General features: G+C 46.0%; 1 protein-coding gene and 1 long non-coding RNA gene across 2 annotated transcripts; both read right to left on the minus strand.

Moving 5' to 3' along the window:
- Positions 1–5,518: 5,518 nt before the first annotated feature.
- On the minus strand, positions 5,519–16,771 carry LOC142261048 (uncharacterized). Its single transcript, XM_075332089.1, has 3 exons — positions 16,717–16,771; positions 15,620–15,733; positions 5,519–6,914 (listed from the first exon to the last, which is right to left on the minus strand). The coding sequence occupies exons 1-3, from the start codon at positions 16,769–16,771 to the stop codon at positions 5,554–5,556; spliced, it is 1,530 nt and encodes a 509-aa protein (XP_075188204.1). The 3' UTR covers positions 5,519–5,553.
- A 1,266-nt stretch (positions 16,772–18,037) lies between these two features.
- LOC142261052 (uncharacterized) lies at positions 18,038–19,239 on the minus strand. The gene is made up of 3 exons (XR_012728844.1): positions 19,027–19,239; positions 18,846–18,943; positions 18,038–18,174 (listed from the first exon to the last, which is right to left on the minus strand). It is a non-coding gene; the product is annotated as an uncharacterized LOC142261052 (long non-coding RNA).
- Positions 19,240–21,589: the final 2,350 nt, after the last annotated feature.

Below are 21,589 nucleotides of genomic sequence, written 5' to 3' on the forward strand. Positions count from 1 at the left end.
ATCCAGTATATGGTGTTGCCTGAATACATTAACTACAGTCCTTAAGCTAAGTTTGGTCATTTGTGCTATCCTGTTCTGTGAACCCTCTGACATCAAATTGTGTATTGTATTTAAATGCATGTATTTTCTGCTGTCATAGAGAATTGACCCTCCTGGTCACCATTTATCTTTATATTTGTACATATGCTGATGGTGTGATTTATACGCAATAAAGAATATTTATATGGGAATAAGGATTTAATTTATGGTTGATATAATATTCCCGAGACCTTGAGTCTAATCTATATTAATTCAGAGAAGGTAGACAAAATTTGGTCAGGTTGATTGACTATGGTCCCGGTTTTGTCCCTTAGCGCCCCCACAAATGTGTTCCACCTTTGTGTTTTAGCAATCACCCCTAATAAATGACCCCCTTTTTCGCCCTCTTCAAAGAATCTCTGTCGTGAAAAAAGTCTTTTGTTAGTGGCCCGTTCCTTAATGTGAGAGTCATATGCTTCTTGTGCCCCCTACATTCCAGTAAGTCCCGTGTATCCCCTGACAGAATGTACTTCTGTTCTGTCGTCTGGACCCGTTCTTTAAGAAAAATTTCAAATTGTGCCGACTTAATTTTAGATCTGCTCACCCCCTGTATCAGTGACCCCCTCAGACAGGCCTTCATGGCATCCCAAACAGTGTTAAGCGACATCTCTCCAGTACAGTTGTCCTGAAAATAGTATTCAAGGGCTAGTTCAACCGGGCCCACATCTATAATCTGTAGCCAAAAAGCATTAAAGGACCACAAGCTACAGGTACGATCAAGCCCGGGTAAAATATTTAGTCGTGTCAACCATGGGGAATGGTCTGATAAACCTCTAGGAATGTATTCTGTGTTTTCCACCATTGGCAGTATACCCTCCGAGCCCAAGATCAGGTCTATTCTGGACAGAGTGTTGTGTGTTTTGGAATAGCACGAGAATCGCTTGATTCCAGGGTTTCTGATTCGCCACAGATCTGAAAGTGCCAGTTCAGCCACCGTGTCCCCAAATTTGGAGTTGGGATAGTGTTCTAAGTGAGTACCCGCATTGTGTTTGTCCCAATATGGGTGAATGATGTTGTTGAAATCCCCCATGCACACCACCTGTACATTGGGGGTCTTGCTAATCATTTCCGCAATTTTGTTCATAACAGTATTATTATATGGAGGCGGTATATAAACTGTTATCAGAAGGAGCTCCTTGTTAAATATTTTACAGTACATGCAAATGAATCTACCTTCCTGATCTACTGTGGATGAAATGATCTCAAATGGGATTGCTCTGTGGACTAAAATACTGACACCTCTGGAATGAGATGTGTAGGTTGAGTGGAAACAATGGCCCACCCATGAGCGATACATGTATGCTATTTTATCGCCCTCCAAATGTGTCTCCTGTAGGCAGATGATTGCTGGAAAGTGGGATTTGACCTGTTCCATTACCGCTGCCCTTTTTGTGCGGTCCCCCAAACTGCAGACATTCCAAGAAAGAATATTAATCCTACCCGCCATCTTGGTGATATGCGTATGTAGTGCAGGCAGTCACACCTGGCAAAGAATTCCAACCTCCCCCCTCCTCCTTGAACCACATGAGAACCATTAGCATACATGTATATAAAAGCATCATTAGAGCTGCAGAAACATCCCCACCCTCCCCCAGCATCTAACAGTTGTCTCACAACACAAAAGTTGACACTGAGGCACCAGTCCATCCTGAAGCTGAAACAAGAAAGACAATAAAACTCCCACTTCCCAAAATGGTTTCAGGCAAGAGAAAAAACCTGCGGAAAATGAAGAATGAATGGGAGTGAGAAAAACAAAAACCGTCTCTGGAAGTGGAAAAAGATAAAAAAAGCAAAGAAACCCAAACTTCTCTTCCAGGGAGTTCTGCTGGAACCAATCAATGGGTATCATATAATTTTGTCCACTGGGCCAATTCTGTGTAATCGCAGCAGACAGTAAATTATTCATCACCGATAAAGTTCTTAAAGGGTTACATATCAATGTTGTGGACTTTGCCTGAGCCGTTGCTCATTCATGTCGAGCCATCTGAGAGCATCTTTAGGGTTTTCAAAAACGAATGTCTCTTGAAGTGCAGCCACCCTGAACTTCGCTGGGTACAGCATGGAGTATGAGACTTGTGCATTTCTCAGGCGTTGTTTGACATCTGTAAATTGGGCTCTTTTTTTTTTTGGAAATTTCTACTGAATAATACGGAAAGAAGGATATCTTGTGGCCGTCCACCGTTATGGACTCTGTTTCTAGTCGCTCCTCGGATCGCATCCCGGTCTCTGTAATGTAAGTCTAAGTAGTTTCACCAGGACAGGTCTTGGAGGAGCTCCCGGAGGCAGGGGTCTGGTGGACACTCTGGGTTCTCTCTACAGCATACAGGGGGGATAGGACCTATGCGCCAAATACTTTTTGTAGCCATTTCTCAAAGAATTCTGATGGATTTGTGCCTTCTGTTTTTTCTGGAACCCCTATCACCCACACATTGTTTCTCCTCAGTCTATTTTCTAAATCATATGTCTTGTTAAGTAGGAATGCCAGTTGCTGATCATGTCTGTGGGAATCATGGGTAACCTGGGGCATTTTGTCCTCTAAGGCACTGATTCTCCCCTCTGACGCCGTCATGCAGTCATTCACTTTTTGGAGGCTCTGTCTCACACCTGATAATTCCTCCATAATTTGGCCCATCTGGGAGCTGAGTGATGTCATAGTGGAGCCAATTTGAGCTATAGCTGCAAGCATGTCCTTCAGAGTGGGCTCAGCACCCTGCAGAGTTGTGGCAAGCTCAGGGGGACATGTATTGTGCATGGATGCAGGGGGCTGTTCTGTAAGCCTTGCTGTAATGGTAAGGAGTCTGCTCTAGTTACTCCTTCCTCCTCCATTGTATTGTGAGGGCTGTGCTGCTTGGAGCTCCTCAATTCAGCTCATTCATCTTTGTGCGCCACAGGAGCTCCGCGCCCCTGGCGTACTCAGCCAATTTTTCAGCAGCGTGTGCGGCCGCAGGTTTCCCAGCTTTGGAGGCTGGTGTCAGTGTCCCAGCACCATTTTGTGCAGTACCTTCCATTCCCGCCGCCACCTACTTCTGCCTCCTGCTCTTCCCCCCAGCCTTGTAACCGCCATCCAAGCTGTGCGGTGAGTACAGGGTGGTCTCCGGTTGCTGCTCAGTTGTTTTTTATCTTCCACATGGCCCAGTGGATTACAGGATAATCGGTGGCTCCAGGAGCGCTCCCTCTCAGCGTCTGCTCACCTCTCTGGCCAGGCCACGCCCCCCCAAGTACAAGTTTTTAAATTAAATTATATACAATGTGATATACTTATGAGTTCCTATCTCCAATCTGGGGCTGCGCTTTTTAGTAAATAAAGCAGTGGGCAACCTGAGATTAGTGAATTGTCTAAATATAATCCAGTATCAAAACTATTCAAAAATATTCCTAAAGGCTCTCAAAAGGGCTAACAGTGTGCCAGCTAAAGAAGAAAATTAATATTCACTGCTTCCCACGCCATAATCTCGCCCACCTCTAAGCAATGAAGCCAGCACCAACCAAGATGTGGGCGGTATTGTTAGCGTGGGGAGCAGTGAATATTCATTATCTTTAATATCGGGTACACATGATCACCCAGCCGCCGGCTTACTGCTGTGGCTGGACAATCACGTGTGTCTACTATTAGAGAATGAATATTCACTGCTCCCCAAGCGCAAAATCCCGGCTGTGGGGAACAGTGAATATTCTGGCAGCTGATGTCCGCGTGTAACTGGGGCGTATGGCAGTAATGTGATGTGCTGTCCTGCTTACATGCCGAAGTCACTTGCCAGCATCAGAAGAGAACACCGTGCACAGGGAGAGCGGAGGGATGGTGAGTATAATCATTTATTTTCTTATGTGCGCAGCATGATGAGAAAATATATACAAGAATGGGCCCAAGATGAGGGTCATATATAAAGGATAGGGACATATACACTAGGACAAGGGACATATATACCAGGATGGGCAACATATATACCAGGATGGGATAAAGATGGGCAACATATATACCAGGATGAAAGACATATATACGAGTATGGGGGATACATACATGGAAGGGGCCTAGGATGGGGGACATTAGTACAGAATTGGGGGATTTTATCCCCTTAACAGTGTCAGCAGAAAATCCCCCCCAACAGTATCACATTTTTTGCATGAATCATTTTCCCTATTTTCCTACTTCAAAACCTAGGTGCGTCTTATGGTCCAAAAAATATGATAAGTTTAAAAAGAAAGTGTTCTTTCCCTCACCAATTCTTACTTGAGCAATTGTAGATGATTTTTGGATAAAACCCTTTGAATTATAATACATCATGATGGCTTTTTCCATGTGACTCATCTGACAACAGGACCTGATTAATGATAAAAAACATTTAGCAAATTCTGAAAGCAAGAATGGCTGCTCCGCTCTGTTGGTTTTCTGATAGTCGGCAAAAATTGATTTATCAGTTAAACAGTTCAATTATTCACAACATGAAAAAGGTTCCTTCCCTGTGCGGCTTCTTCACATGTTTCACAAAATCTGATTTCTGAGAATTATATTTTCCACATTCAGAACATAAAAATTGTTTCTTTTGTGTGATATTTTTGAAGGTAAACAAGACTTAAAGGGAACCTGTCAGCAGAAATTTCGCCCAAAACCTAAAAGATTCCCCCTCTACAGCTCCTGGGCTGCATTCTAGAAAGGTCCCTGTTATTATTGTGCCCCCTTTCTGACCAAAATAAAGACTTTATAAAGTGGTATCTTTTTGTATTCAGATTCTGTAAATGTGACACGAGGGCGGGCTGCCTGATGGCCGTTATTCTGCCTCCTGCCGCTTTAGGCCGTCCCCCATCTCTGATTTCCATAGCTGTGGACGCCGCCCAGTGCTCCACAGGTCCCCGCACATGCCCAGTGCCTATCTCTCGTGGATGAGCACATTGCCCAGTGTCACCGCTGGTGACGTGTGCGCAGGCTTTAGATTATGGGCGGTGCTGTGATGTTTATTACCAAGCAACCGCCCATAATCGCGGGACCGCGCTTTCCCCCTCGGCCTCCTTCGTTCTGCGCAAGCGCGGTGCTGCTGACCCCACGTCACCTCCTTCCCATCTATTTCCTGCCTCAGGGCAAGATGGGAAGGAGGTGACAAGATGGGAAGGAGGTGTCACCAGCGGTGACACTGGGCACAATGCTCATCCACGAGAGATAGGCACTGGGCATGCGCGGGGACCTGTGGAGCACTGGGCGGCGTCCACAGCTATGGAAATCAGCGATGGGAGACGGCCTAAAGCGGCAGGAGGCAGAATCATGGCCATCAGGCAGCCCGCCCCCGTGTCACATTTACAGAATCTGAATATAAAAAGGTACCACTTTATAAAAGTCTTTATTTTGGTCAGAAAGGGGGCACAATAATAATAGGGAGCTTGCTAGAATGCAGCCCAGGAGCTGCAGAGGGGGAATCTTTTAGGTTTTGGGCGAAATTTCTGCTGACAGGTTCTCTTTAATTTCATAGTAAAACATTTAACACATTATGGGCATAAAAACGGCTTCTCCCCTGTATGAGATCTTTGATGCCTAACAAGATCTGATTTCTGAATAAAACATTTCCCACACTCTGAACATGAAAATGACTTCTCCCCTGTGTGAGACCTTTGATGCACAACAAGATTTGATTTCTGAATATAACATTTCCCACATTCTGAACATGAAAATGGCTTCTCCCCTGTGTGAAGTTTTCTATGGTCAACAAGACTTGATTTTTTAGTAAAACATTTAGCACATTCTAAGCATGAAAATGGCTTTGCCCCTGTGTGAGATCTTTGATGCATAACAAGATATGATTTCTGAGTAAAACATTTACCACACTCTGAACATGAAAATGGCTTCTCCCCTGTGTGAAGATTTCCATGGTCAACAAGACTTGATTTCCTTTGAAAACATTTCCCACACTCTGAACATGAAAATGGCTTCTCCCCTGTATGGGATCTTTGATGTCTAACAAGGTCTGATTCACAAATAAAACATTTCCCACATTCTGAACATGAAAATGTCTTCTCCCCTGTGTGAGATCTTTGATGCACAACAAGAGTTGATTTCCGAATAAAACATTTCCCACATTCTGAACATGAAAATGGCTTCTCTCCTGTGTGAAGATTTCCATGGTCAACAAGACCTGATTTCCTTTGAAAACATTTCCCACACTCTGAACATGAAAATGGCTTCTCCCCTGTATGGGATCTTTGATGTCTAACAAGGTCTGATTCACGAATAAAACATTTCCCACATTCTGAACATGAAAATGGCTTCTCCCCTGTGTGAGATCTTAGATGCACAACAAGAGTTGATTTCCGAATAAAACATTTCCCACACTCTGAACATGAAACTGGCTTCTCCCCTGTGTGAGATCTTTGATGCACAACAAGATTTGATTTCCGAATAAAACATTTCCTACACTCCGAACATGAAAATGGCTTATCCCCTGTGTGAGATCTTTGATGCTCAAGAAGATTTGATTTCCGAATAAAACATTTCCCACACTCTGAACATGAAAATGGCTTCTCACCTGTGTGAGATCTTTGATGCACAACAAGATTTGATTTCCGAATAAAACATTTCCCACACTCTGAACATGAAAATGGTTTCTCCCTTGTAGGAGCAGTTTCGCATTCCACATCCCTTCTGTAACTTTTATTTTGCTTACATTTCTGTGATAAATCGGAATTTTGGACTTTTTTGAAAAGATCAGATGATAGAGATTTCCTAGGAAGGACTGAAGGTATATCTGGGACAACAGCATGCTCTTCATATGCATCATGTGTGATACTTTCATCATCTGTTATAAATTTTGAAGATATTAGAGGTCCATCTGAACTTCCAGTATAGTCATCTGCTAAAAAAAACCCACAATATTATTATTTTATAATGATATTATCTTGAAAGTACAATTATTTTTTAAACCATATTCTGAATCTGTTGTCCAATTTCGACTTCTAAAGCCTGCTTTACACGTTGCAATTTCGCATACGATATCGTATGCGATTTGCAACACCCCCATCGTATGTGTGGCACGTTCAATTTGTTGAACATGCGAAACAAACGATTAACCCCCGTCACACATACTTACCCGTCCATACGACCTCGATGTGGGCGGCGAACATCCACTTCCTGGAGTGGGAGGGACGTTCGGCGTCATATCGACGTCACGCGGCAGCCGGCCAATAGGAGCGGAGGGGCGGAGATGAGCGGGACGTAAACATCCCGCCCACCTCTTTCCTTCCACATTGCCAACTGTAGCCGCGGGAGGCAGGTAAGATCTGTTCAATGTTCCCGGGGTGTCACACATTGCGATGTGTGCTGCCTCGGGAACATTGAACAACCCGACGTGCAATTCGTCAGGATTCAACGACGTGTATGCGATGAATGTTTTAACGTTCAATCGCAATCGCACGTACCTGTCACACACTACAATGTACCTTACGATGTGTCGGCGGGGTCACGTCGTAAGTGACGCACATCCGGCATCGTAAGATATATTGTAGCGTGTAAAGCGGGCTTAAAGCCTGCTTTACACCTTGCAATTAAGCATACGATATCGTATGCGATCGTACCCGCCCCCATCGTATGTGCGGCACGTTCAATTTGTTGAACGTGTCGCACAAACGAATAACCCCCGTCACACGTACTTACCTCTCGTGCGACCACGCTGTGGGCGGCGAACGTCCACTTCCTGGAGTGGGAGGGACGATCGGCGTCACAGCGACGTCACACAGCCGCCGGCCAATGGAAGCGGAGGGGCGGAGATGAGCGGGACGTAAACATCCCGCCCACCTCCTTCCTTCACATAGCCGGCGGCGGCTGCGTGACGCAGGTGAGCTGCTGTTCATCGTTCCCGGGGTGTCACACGGAGCGACGTGTGCTACCCCGGAAACGATGAACAACTAAATTAAACGATATTATGGAACCTAGCGAGCAGTACACGACTCACGATTTGTGAACGATACTGCGTCGCTAGGAGGTGTCACACAGGCCGGCATCGCCAGCGATGCCGGATGTGCGTCACAAAAACCATGACCCCGACGATCTATCGCACGATAGATTGTCTGGTGTAAAGCAGCCTTAAGTCCTAGATTAGTGATGGCAGGCATCTGAGACACCCATAATCACTAATCTGTAAGTTAAAGGAAAATAACACAAACACCCCAAAACTCCGTTATTTGAAATAAATGACAAAAAAGCCCCTCTTTTACCACTTTATTAACCCCTAAAACACCCCTCCAGATCTGACGTAATCCACTTGAGGTCCCACGACTCATCCAGTACTGCTACATCTGAATCTCACAGCAAGAGCCATAGAACATGAACGACCTCGATGTGGGCAGTGAACATCCACTTCCTGGAGTGGGAGGGACGTTCGGCGTCACATCTATGTCACGTGGCAGCCGGCCAATAGAAGCGGAGGGGCGGAGATGAGCGGGACGTAAACATCCCGCCCACCTCCTTCCTTTCGCATTGCCGGCGGGAGCCGCAGGACATAGGTAAGATATGTTCATCGTTCCCGGGGTGTCAAACACTGCGATGTGTGCTACCCCGGGTACGATGAACAACCTGACGTTCAATTTTTAGGAAATGAACGACGTGCATGCGATGAACGTTTTACCGTTCAATCGCAATCGCACGTAGATGTTACATGCTACAATGTTACTTACGATGCCGGATGTGCGTCACTTATGACATGACCCCGCCAACACATCGTAAGATACATTGTAGCGTGTAAAGCGCCCTTAAGGCCATGGGCCCACGGGACAACATACCTGCGGAGTTTGCTGCGGACAACCCGCGGATTTATCTGGATTTTCCAGATAAATTTGCAGGTTTATGCAAGTACAGACACTCCCCATGTTATCCTATGGGATTTGGGGAGTGCTGTATCAATGCTGCGGTATGTGCGGCTACAGAATATGCTGCAGCTAACTGCATGTCAATTATTCATGCGGAAATATCTGCGGATGTGCTGCCTTTCCGCTATGGAGATAGAGGGCGGGATTTCTGCAGGTATTTCCGCACTTGTCCCGCAGGTTTACCGCAACAAAAATGCTTGAATCCCACAGCAATGGATAGCTGTAGATTCCGGGGAGCAGCTGCGGTAAACCTGTGGACATACCTGCGGCAAATTCCGCAGGTTCGTTGTCCCGTGGGCACATGGCCTAACACTTACATCTTCGTTAATTTGGATCTCCCATTCCTAGCACCAGTTCTCTGGAATGTGCTGCAGTAAATAATCTGATTGATTGTGACAATGTGACTGCAAGATGAGGGACACGGGGCTCCTATACTGTCCCTCACACTGGGGGACCCTAAGTTATTCCTAACCTGTGGATTACCCCTGAAGATGGAGATGCCGGAGTCTTGTGCCTTACTATTCTCCTGACAAGATCTAATCTGTTATCCCCCCAGGGAAGGAAGGGGCAGGAATAGGATGGAAAAACAGATTAAAACAGATGGGAAACACAGATTAAGACAGTAGGGACACATTGCAAGCTTATAGAAATAAACAGTGAGACACTCAGGAGAAAAGCAATAGCAGGAAAGCAGCAACAAAAAAGACAAAGGTTAACAACACAACAGCTCACAGTAATAATGCACAACAAGTACCGATAATTCTGGATCACAACACCTCACCAGACCAATATAGGTAAACAATAGCTGGTATTAATTAAATAGTCCAGCCAACATATACAGAAGGGGAGCGATACTTTCTCCTCTACAGCATGTGATCAAAGACATTAACAAGCAGCCCAACAGAGAATAACTCTTGCTAGCCTTCCCAAGCCTGTGGTTCCTCACCTGCGTCTCCCTGCGCTGCTCACAGACATCAGAGAAGTGAACATGCAGAGTACCAGAATCTATCATTTACACAGATCCTGACGCCATCATGAAAGTTGTCAAAACCTACTAAAATCTCCTTGTTACATTGATCCACAACATGGACAATTTCAAAGAGGTTTTTTTTTTCAAAGACGAAAATAAAATAGTTAGGGACATATGCCGGATGTATAACGGGGTTGTCCGAGACTGTAACGTTGATGGCCTATCCTGAGGCTTTGTAACCAAAGCAGGTAGCAGGGTCTTGTGGTTTGTGCAGATAAACATTAGGGCTCCAATTCATCAAGACCGGCGATTTACAATGAAAATTAATGTCAGGGACTGGGGTGAGATTTCTGGCATAGGGAACATCGCAGTTTGTTATGAATTAGAGAAGCGGTGGCATCACACCCTTCTTCTGGCCAAGCTCTGCCCATTTTGGTAAAGCTGGTTAAAATTGGCGTGAAACCTCCAAAAGTCACAATTGTTTTCACAACTCTGTGTTGCACAAAATTTTTTGAGAACGTTTGAAGTGATTTATGCCAGAATTCTGCCATAATTGCTCTCATGAATCAGGGTCTAGGTGTAAAATCTCCTCCTGTAGGGGTCTCCATTTCTTCCAGGGTAGTTTGCCAGTAGTTCACATTCTCTACAGCAATAATGTTATTACATCTTCTTTAGTAGATGAAAACTTTTACATCTCAGTGTGCGGCTGGAACTCTGCCCCCATTTTGGCAAAGCTGGTTAAAAATGGTGTGAACACTCACACACACACACACACACACACACACACACACACCAGCCTATCTGCTCTTCAGCTTGAGACTCCTGCAATTAAGAGACCTTTGGTCACATGACGTGATGTCAAAAGGTTCCTTAAGCAGTCCTATAATTGGCATATAAACACTGGGGCCGCTAGGATTATGGGGTCCCTGTGAAATTGCCCAGTTTGCTCTCCTTTTCCCCTAATACCAGTCCTGCATGCCAGCCTGTGTCCTGTTCAGTTTAGACTCCTGCAATTAAGAGACCTTTAGTTACATCATGTCACATGACTTTGAAGTCATCAAAAGGTCCTTAACCTCTTCACGACAGAAGACGTACTGGGTACATCATGGATCGTGTGAGGTTAATCCCCGCATCCTGTCGTGGAAAGTTCTCAGCGATCCGCGTACATATCAGCTGATCTCAACAGCTGACGTGTGCCTGCCAGACGTGAGTGGAATCGCGTTCCACCCGCGCCTATTAACCCCTTACATCTCGGTGTCAAAATCTGACAGCGAGATGTAACAGCGCGCCAACATAAGCATAACTTACCCAGTGCCATCAGAAGACATGTGATGTGATCACGTGACTTCCGATGGTTGCCATGGTAGCACAGGGTCTTGTGATGACTCCTGTAGCCAGGGCTAGATTAAGGTTGGTGGGGGCCCATGGGCATAAAATCTGGTGGGGGCCCAATAACGTTAACATTTTTAGCCATAACAGTAGAGCGCGAATTGTAGCATTAGATATAAATTGTTGTTCTGCCACATTCAGATTTACAGCACTACAATACAGATACAGTCCAGGATAACTCAAAGCCGTCCACTTATACACAGAAAGTAGAGTTATTCACATTTTTTTTTATTGATCCCTATGTTAAAGGGAACCGGTCATCAGAAATTTGGCTTTCAACCTAAATGTTTCCCCCTCTGCAGCTCCTGGGCTGCATTCTAGCAAGGTTTGTATACTTTTTGTGCCCCATTTTAAACCAAAATAAATACTTTATAAAGTTGTACCTTTTGGTATGAAAATCTTGTAAATCGTCCATGGGGGCGGGCCGTGTGGCGTCCATTGCTGTCCCTTACGCCGTCCCCCCACGCTCCAAATCATCCCTCAGGACGCCGCCCACTGCGCCCGAGGTCCCGTGCACGCCGGGACACCTGGTGACGTGGTCGCAGGCACGAGAGTATGGGCGGCGCTGTGATTGCATCGCAAGTGCCCGCCCATACTCTCGTGGCCGCGCTCTCCCCTCTGTACGTAGTTCAGATCCTCTCCGCTTCTCCTGTGCTGTGCTCCTATGCTCCTCCCATCTATTTCCTGCTGCAGGGTACGATGGGAAGGAGGTGACGTCTGGTCATTTGGCCGGCGCAGAACGCTGGAGGAAGAGGGGAAAGTGCGGTCATGAGTTTATGGGCGGCACTTGCTGATGACACTCACAGCACCGCCCATAACCTCGTGCCTGCGCAAAACGTCACCAGCGGTCACACGTGCACGCAGTGCATAGTCCCGCTGCAGTCGCACAGCGCATGCGCAGGACCTCGGGCGCCCAGGGGTGGCGTCCTGAGGTTTGAAATTCAGCGTTCGGGGGCGGCGTAAATCGGCAGGAGGACAGTAACGGACACCAGGCAGCCCGCCCCCATGGATAATTTACGAAATTTACATACGAAAAAGGTACAACTTTATAAAGTGTTTATTTTGGTATAAAAGGGGCCAGAAAAACTAGAGGAACCTTGCTAGAATGCAGCCCACGAGCTACAGAAGGGGAAACTTTTAGGTTTATAGCTAAATTTCTGATGACAGGTTCCCTTTAAGACAACCAGGGACGGCTCCAGATTTTTGTGGGCCCCGGGTGAAAAAGTCTCAGTCGCCCCATCCACACGCAGACACACACATACAGATACATACATGCATACGTACATATACATATTTGAAGACAAATTCACAAAGATACATATAAACAGACATAATATATACACAGTCATATACACCAAGAAAAAAAGTGTGTATCAGCTCACCACAACAGGGGAAATTCTCAGAGGAGAATACGGACTGTGCTCGCTGGACAAGGAAGGCTGAAGACAATCAACTGAAGGCGGATGCCGGCACAAAACGTCCAAAAAATGGTCAGAAGTATAAATAAAACTTCACATTTATTCAGAAAATAAAAGCAGTATAAAATAAGCTCCTCCGATTAACGCGTTTCAGATGCGATCGTCCTTAGTCATGAATCATGACAAGAAAATGATTCATGATCATGACTAAGGACGATCACGTCTGAAACGCGTTGATCGGAGGAGCTTATTTTATACTGCTTTTATTTTCTGAATAAATGTGAAGTTTTATTTATACTTCTGACCATTTTTTGGACGTTTTGTGCCGGGATCCGCCTTCAATTGATTGTCTACAGTCATATACACTGACATACATAGATACATACATCATACATACAGATACAGACGCATTAGAGTTATTAATATGGGGAAGTCACCAGCAGCCTCACTCACCTCCCTGCTTGTTTCCGTCCAGCTCCTCCAGGGTATGTGGCTGTGCCGCACTGATTGGTGGCCATCACTATCAGACATGGCTGCACACTGACACTGCATTGCTGTGTATACATCATAGGAGGGGCTGGGGGCTACAATATATACATTACAGGAGGGGCTGGGGGCATAAACATTACTGGGGGGGGCATAGATGTTACTAGAGTGGCAAACAGCTCTGGGGGCATACACAGTACTGGGATGGGTGGCATAGCGCTCTGGGGGGCCCATGCAGTTCTGGGGGGCCGCACAGATGGCTCTGGGGGGCAGCACGCACAGCTCTGATGCATACATACACAGTAACACAGCTCTGCTTCACATACACACACACACTCACACATCCTGATAGCACTGTTGCACACATCTCTGCTGCAGATGTACAGACACAGCAGCACACACAGCTCTGCTGCCTTCATGCACACTGCACTACTACACACAAAGCACTGGTATACACATACACAAACAGAACTCTGCTGCCCAAAGAGTAAATACTGTATAGACACAGCTCTGCTGCCTATGTACAGACAGAAAAATACATAGCTCTGCTGCCTTCATGCACACACAACACTGCAATACACAAAGTACTACTGTATATACACACACACACACACAACTCTGCTGCCCAAAGAGTACGTATTCACACAGCTCTGTTGCACACACACAGCTCTGTTGCACACATACAGCTCTGTGCACACACACACAGCTCTGCTGCTCTTACACGCTGTTTTAATTATCTCCTCTTTATACAAGGGTTGTAGCTTGTGCTGGGGCAGTTGAGATACTGTTTCTGTACACACAGATTTGGGGGATCAAACACAGCTCAAACACCCCCCCACCTTCTTATAATATACACAACCCCTCAGCCCCTAATAACATACCAAGGTACAGACCCTGTTTTAGCCCTCCATCCAGACCACCACAATGCACAGTATAGCAGACCCGGACTCCTCTCACTAGCTGTCATCACACAACGATCTTACCAGCCTTTGACTGGCCAGGAGCTCCATGTCAAGGAGAGAAGCCATGAATCACAGCACAGGAGGAGGAGAGTACGGACCTGCACTGAGCTCTGCAGGTCCTATCTGGACAGCAGAGAAGACGCCGAGATCCTCTTCACATGATCTGCCAGGACCTGAACACGCACAGCGTGCTGTGTAGCCACGTCTGAAGCGACCAGACAGGAAGATTAAAGGTGCAGTGCCGCCTGTGCTCTCGTTGAAGAGGGGCCGGCCGGGGCTTAATAAACTTATGACGGCCCTGGTGGTGGGGGCCCCCTTAGAAGCTCTTGTGGTGGGGTGCCGGGGCTGGAGCCCTGCCTGCCCCGCCTATGAACCGGCCCTGCCTGTAGCTATCATGAGTTACTTTCTCTCACTGCCGGCAGACAGACGTGTGTGAGAGTAAAGCAGCATTTCTCCAGATCTCAGCTGTGTAGCTGTGATCTGGAGAAATGGAAGAGCGATCAGACAGCTGATCGTTATAGTCCCCCAAGAGGCTAGTAAAATACAAAAAATAAAAGTTTTTTAAAAAAAATAAAAAAAACTTAAAAATTCAAATCACCCTACATTCGGTCCATTGAAATCTAAAGAATTAAAATAATAAAAAAATATACACATATTTAATATCGCCACAATCAGAAATGCCGGATCTATCAAACTATAAAATCAATCAATCTGAATGGTAAACGGCGTAGCGGCAAACACATTTTTTAACCCCTAAGATAAAAGTAAACCTATACATATTTGGTGTCTACAAACTCGTACTGACCTGAGACATCACATAGACATATCAGTTTTACCATATAATGAACATGGTGAATAAAATATCCCAAAAATTATTGTGCGATTGCCCTTTTTTTTTGCAGTTTATCTGCACTTGAAATTTTTCCAATACACTATATGATAAAACTTATGGTTTCATTTAAAACTACATAAACAATAATCCCTTATGTAGAAAGATTGACGGAAAAATAAAAAAAAGTTATGGCTCTCGAAAGAAGTGGAGCAAAAAACCCCCCACAATAAAACGGAAAATCGCCCAGGGTTAAACAATCAACCTTAGCATACAACTGATAGGGTCCCTGAGAAACTGGGAAATCTGAAAAATTGCACATTTTGACTCCTTCCAACACTGGCCCTGACTGTAAATAGGAATTAATTTTGGAGTAGGGCTTATATTTCAAGCATTCGCCAAAAATCCCATAAAATCATGCTAGATCTTATTTTTGGTGTAGGTTGTCTTTTTGAGGAAACAGGGTATTCATGAACCCTCTGCAGGTCTTTGAGTTGCCTTCATAACAACATAGAGAAGACACTAGAAACAAACAGCAGAAGAAGCAGAAGCAAAGAAAATACAGCTGAAAAAACCAGAGCAGAAAGCCTAAAAATGTAACCACAAAATTAGTGCAGAAAGTACATGAGTAGATATCTCTTACTGGATAGAGCTGGAGGAAACACATCCTGAGGAACATCGGGATCTTCTTGTTTACAGTCCTGTGGGAGAAGAGGACGGGGACATCTCTCTGGTGTTGTCCTCTTACTGGATAGAACTGGAGGAGACACATACAGGGACTGAATTCATTCCTTACATACAGATAATTATAGGCTGTGTGTATTTAGTCCTGTCTATTACCTGGTGATGTGGGGGGCTGGGGAACCTCCATCATGACGTCCTTGTACAGATCTTTGTGTCCTTCTAAATACTCCCACTCCTCCATGGAGAAATAGACGGTGACGTCCTGACACCTTATAGGAACCTGACACATACAATGATACCGTCACCCCCGATCCCTTCATAGCGTTACTGTATAATGTCCCAGCATTCCCAGCAGTGTCACCTCTCCAGTCAGCAGCTCAATCATCTTGTAGGTGAGTTCTAGGATCTTCTGGTCATTGATGTCCTCATGTATCGGGGGGTGAGGTGGAGGCCCCGTGATTGGGCTCAGGGGTCTTCCCCATCCCTCAGACACAGGGGCCTGACAGCACTCACTAGAGGTCTTCTTCACTACTGTGTAATCCTGGTTATGGAGAGACACAGTAATAAATCTCACTCCAGACATTTCCAGAGTCCTCACCTCTCCAGTTCTGTCTATCTGTTATTCCCATAGATAAGAATGATGTAATGTGACGTCATCAGAATCTCTCACCTCTCCAGTAAGCCGGAAGAGGATCTCTAGGGTGAGGTGTAATATCCTCTCCGCCATCTTGTCCCTGTCCATATCCATCCTTGATGGGTCAGTCAGGAGAATTCTCTTATATAGAAGATCTCCACTGAGAGGATCCGATATTGTAGGGACCTGAATGGGGAGAAGATGACGATGTAACATCATAAAGAATCCGGTGTAACAATTACTGAAGATAACCGTTCACTAGATAGGGATGATTGCCGCGCTGCCATGAGGAGTCCAGACTTAACTCTGCTGCCTTATTACAGTGAATGGATCCTTTGGGGGTTTCATCTGAATCATGTCATTTGAAGAATTACATGTAAACCTGTCATGCTAATAGGTTGAGGGGAAGGGCGTAACCTCACTGCTCCCTGAACCAGGCTTATCCAGAGGGGCATGATTAAGTGCATACCCAGTCATCACCAGAGCCTCTGAGGTAGGCACCAGTTACCAATACAGGGCAGTTCCTGGTTGTTGTTTTTCACCAAGAGGCTGAGCGGTGTATCATGAGAAAAATGGCGTGGGAACCACTGCATCTAGGGAAGAACAGGAAGGATAGGCCCTATCACTTACTCTGAGCAACCCTGAGCTCCACGATGTCCCAAGACAGGATCTTTCCCCTTGTGCGGTAATCATGTATCTATCCCCGTCTTACTCTAATCACAACCGTGTCTAGTGAGCAGGGCAGGAAGAACACTAGTCCTGTGACTCGCCCACCCCAGGGCTATGGGACACCCGGTGCCGGGCCGGACTAGTCCGGTGGTAGTCAGTGGTGGCTGGGCCCGGCTCCGTGGCCCTGGTGGGTGTCAGTAGAATATGTGGCTTGCTTGTTAATGGTTGTGTTCGTGACGCCACCTGTGGTATGCGGCTATTAAGCCGCCGCTGCTGTGTGAGGCCTCCGGGATGATGATATAGCAGCTATGGTAGTACTGCTCCCCACAGGTGGAGCAATGCCCGGGGCACAGTTGGTGCTTGTGGAAGTCTATGGTGCTGTGTGACTAACACGGTGCAGGGCCGACAAGCAATGAAAGAAACAGGCACAAACAGTAGTCTCTTTACCTTCTCCTCTTTTACTCGGCAGAAACTTAGTCCAGGGAGACCGTCACAGATGGTAAAGATGGTCCGGCCGGCCTGGAAGTGCCTGGGGTGATCTTTGGCCAGTTGAGTATGAGGCCTACTCCTTAATCTTTCTCTGCTGTTTTAGGACACTGCACTTTAGGTTTGCAATTGCCCTCTTGCTGCTGGGACTTGTTGTTCGTCCCCTTTTCTGTGTGGTAGACTGCGCAGGCCCTCTCTGGTGCTTCTCTGCTGGAGCCCACACCAGGCCCTTGGAATGCAGCTGTACCTTCAGATTGCTTCTGGGACAGGGGGCTTGCAGCTCTCCTGCCCTCCGGATTCAGCTACCAGGGATGGATTTTATGCCCTGGCAACTACAGACTCCGATGTCCGAGTCTCTGCTGTGCCTCTCTGCTCCCCTTGCTTCACTGGGCCAAGCTATCCAAGCTCTAGGCCCCAGTTTCACAAGGCAGCACTACCCTGCGTCTGCACTCTTTCACTCCTGTCTCCAGACTAACCACTACTTCCTCCCTTCAGCCAGACTTAAGGAATCCTCCCTGAAGTTCCAGGTTCAGAGCTCCCTCTGCTGGCCGGAGGGAGAATTGTGTTGAGTGTTAACTTACTGGCCAATAGATCTCCCAATTACCTCCAGGCTCAGCATTAACCCTTTGGGAGGGCAATGCTGTTGTGGCGACCAGGTCCTGGGGCGCCACACCTGCTTAACGATAATGACACAAAAGGAAAACGACAGACATAGGAAAAAGAAACTGCATTCCCAAACAACAGGTGGTGAAAAAGGGGGATGGAAAAAAGAAATAAGTAAAAAGGGACATGATCAATAGGAAGACATCAAAGAAAATTTCCAAGCTGCAATCTCCAGGATCAAATTCAAAACAATTTCTCCTTCCATGGCTCATAACTCCATGCCAGGACCATGGAAAAGCAAGTTTTCACTGGCAACTACTGAGGTAAAGTGGTGAGAACTTATACGGGGGGGGGGGGGGGGCTGTTCAGAAATCAGAACAGCTGAGACTACTCAGGATGGTAAGCCAAGAAAGACACGAGGGTCTGCTTAACCCTAGGAGCGCCAGCACAAGCATAGTCTGCACAGCTAAGTGGAAGGCAAAGCAGATCCAACTAGTGCTGGCTTATGCTGTGACCTTCTGACCCATGGGATAGGGGGCGACCTCTCTCTGATAACTTGGAGTCAAAACCCTGATGTAAGTGTTAAGTGTAGAGAATGGGATAAATGTGATCCAAAAGTCACAGACAGTTGGAGAAGTCACATCTATGATCAGCTCTAATCCTGCCATCTCCACCGCTCTCATTACACAAGTATAACACATATAATACTGGAGGATAAAACAAGACTGAGCACAAGACCTTCACAGCCGTCTACACATCATAGGGAGATTTCATGCACCTTCTCTCCATCTACCTGATGATCCTGAGGAACATTGGGATCTTCTTGTTTACAGTCCTGTGGGAGAAGAGGACGGGGACATCTCTCTGGTGTTGTCCTCTTACTGGATAGAACTGGAGGAGACACATACAGGGACTGAATCCATTCCTTACATACAGATAATTATAGGCCGTGTGTATTTAGTCCTGTCTATTACCTGGTGATGTGAGGGGCTGGGGAACCTCCATCATGACGTCCTTGTACAGATCTTTGTGTCCTTCTAAATACTCCCACTCCTCCATGGAGAAATAGACGGTGACGTCCTGACACCTTATAGGAACCTGACACATACAATGATACCGTCACCCCCGATCCCTTCATAGCGTTACTGTATAATGTCCCAGCATTCCCAGCAGTGTCACCTCTCCAGTCAGCAGCTCAATCATCTTGTAGGTGAGTTCTAGGATCTCCTGGTCATTGATGTCCTCATGTATCGGGGGGTGAGGTGGAGGCCCCGTGATTGGGCTCAGGGGTCTTCCCCATCCCTCAGACACAGGGGCCTGACAGCGCTCACTAGAGGTCTTCTTCACTACTGTGTAATCCTGGTTATGGAGAGACACAGTAATAAATCTCACTCCAGACATTTCCAGAGTCCTCACCTCTCCAGTTCTGTCCATCTGTTCTTCCCATAGATAAGAATGATGTAATGTGACGTCATCAGAATCTCTCACCTCTCCAGTAAGCCGGAAGAGGATCTCTAGGGTGAGGTGTAATATCCTCTCCGCCATCTTGTCCCTGTCCATATCCATCCTTGATGGGTCAGTCAGGAGAATTCTCTTCTATAGAAGATCTCCACTGAGAGGATCCGATATTATAAGGACCTGAATGGGGAGATGAGCCCATATGGAAACTTAATGGTGATAAGGGAGGTGAGATATCATTTGAGTACTAACAAATATTCAACATGAAATGTGCTATGTAATAACAGTAGGAAAATAAGAAAGTGCAAAAACAAATAATTTCCCAGTTTTTCGGTTAAGAACAGGGCAATGGAATTAGGATTCAATGTATTCTTGTCTCTAACGGTAGAAGAGGAGCCCACACATGGCGTACAGATCTGTGCACTCGCTGACGCGCACAATTTACCACCCATTTCTCGTATGAATGCAGCAAAATAGTGAAAATCAACCCAATTACAAAATGTGCCCACATTATATTTCACTCCTAAACTAGAAAAATTATGTAAATAAAAAAGTTTAGGTATTCTAAACTGGTTTCGGAGCCTGTAGACTTTAACCCCTTAAATACCGCGGGCAGTAAAATTATGTCCTAGCGGGAAATAAGTCGCCTACCCCAGGCCGCCAATGTGGCCAAATGCCTCCCCACCCGATCATCTAAAATGGATCATCCTTCTCCTCTGAGTTCTGTCGTATCTGTCAGATGCGATGTCAAAGTTCTCCCCAGGTCCAGCCAGGCCACCCCATGTGCAGAGCGGCTCTCAGCCGGCTCCCTGCTAGTAGTGACACTGAGTTCACTGCAGCTCACACTGCCATGCCGTGGACCCGGGGAGTGTGAGTGCAGTAGCACCCACACTCCTCCCATGGAAGGTTTGCACTTCCAGAAAATGGGGGATACATTCTCAAAGTGTGCCACCCATATTCTGGAAGGTACAAAGTCGTCATAGGACCTCCAAAATGGATTACGGCGGACCAGATTTTTTTTTCTTTTCAATAAATTGCTAAAAGAGCCAGGAATGTGTTGGGGAGTGTTTTTTCTCAAATAACATTTTTTTTTGTCTTTTTTTATTACTGACTAGGTTAGTGATGTCAAGTATCTGATAGATGCCGTGACATCATTAACCCTAACCCCAACAACCCCATTTACAGTACAGAAGAATAGTTTGGACACACCTTCTCATTCAAAGAGTTTTCATTGTTTTCATGACTCTTAAAATTGTAGATTCACATTGAAGGCATCAAAACTATGAATTAACACGTGTGGAATGAAATACTTAACAAAATAGTGTGAAACAACTGAAAATGTGTCTTATTTTCTAGGATCTTCAAAGTAGCCACCTTTTACTTTGATTACTGCTTTGCACACTTTTGGCATTCTCTTGATGATCTTCAAGAGGTAGTCCCCGGAAATGGTCTTCTAACAGTCTTGAAGGAGTTCCCAGAGATGCTTAGCACTTGTTGACACTTTTGCCTTCACTCTGCAGTCCAGCTCACCCCAAACCATCTTGATTGGGTTCAGGTCTGGTGACTGTGGAGGCCAGGTCATCTGGCGTAGCATCCCATCACTCTCCTTCTTAGTCAAATAGCCCTTACACAGCCTGGAGGTGTTTGGGGTCATTGTTGTGTTGAAAAATAAATGATGGTCCAACTAACCTTAAACCGGATGGAATAGCACGCCGCTGCAAGATGCTGTGGTAGCCATGCTGGTTCAGTATGCCTTCAATTTTGAATAATTCCCCAACAGTGTCACCAGCAAAGCACCCCCACACCTCCTTCTCCATTCTTCACGGTGGGAACCAGGCATGTAGAGTCCATCCGTTCACCTTTTCTGTGTCGCACAAAGACATGGTCATTGGATCCAAAGATCTCAAATTTGGACTCATCAGACCAAAGCACAGATTTTCACTGGCCTAATGTCCATTCCTTGTGTTCTTTAGCCCAAACAAGTCTCTTCTGCTTGTTGCCTGTCCTTAGCAGTGGTTTCCTAGCAGCTATTTTACCATGAAGGCCTGCTGCACAAAGTCTCCTCTTAACAGTTGTTCT

This window comes from Anomaloglossus baeobatrachus, unplaced genomic scaffold (assembly GCF_048569485.1).
Source record: "Anomaloglossus baeobatrachus isolate aAnoBae1 unplaced genomic scaffold, aAnoBae1.hap1 Scaffold_205, whole genome shotgun sequence".
NCBI classification, from domain to species: Eukaryota; Metazoa; Chordata; class Amphibia; order Anura; family Aromobatidae; genus Anomaloglossus; species Anomaloglossus baeobatrachus.

What these genes read in the sequence shown, in the direction of transcription:
- LOC142261048 (XM_075332089.1), bottom strand. Translation starts at nt 16,771, where the DNA reads ATGACTGGGTATGCACTTAATCATGCCCCTCTGGATAAGCCTGGTTCA. An exon ending in TAAGCCTGGTTCAGGGAGCA is followed by an intron (nt 15,734 to 16,716) that starts GTGAGGTTACGC and finishes TGTCTCCTCCAG; the next exon opens with TTCTATCCAGTAAGAGGACA. An exon ending in GTTTCCTCCAGCTCTATCCA is followed by an intron (nt 6,915 to 15,619) that starts GTAAGAGATATC and finishes GGTTTTTTTTAG; the next exon opens with CAGATGACTATACTGGAAGT.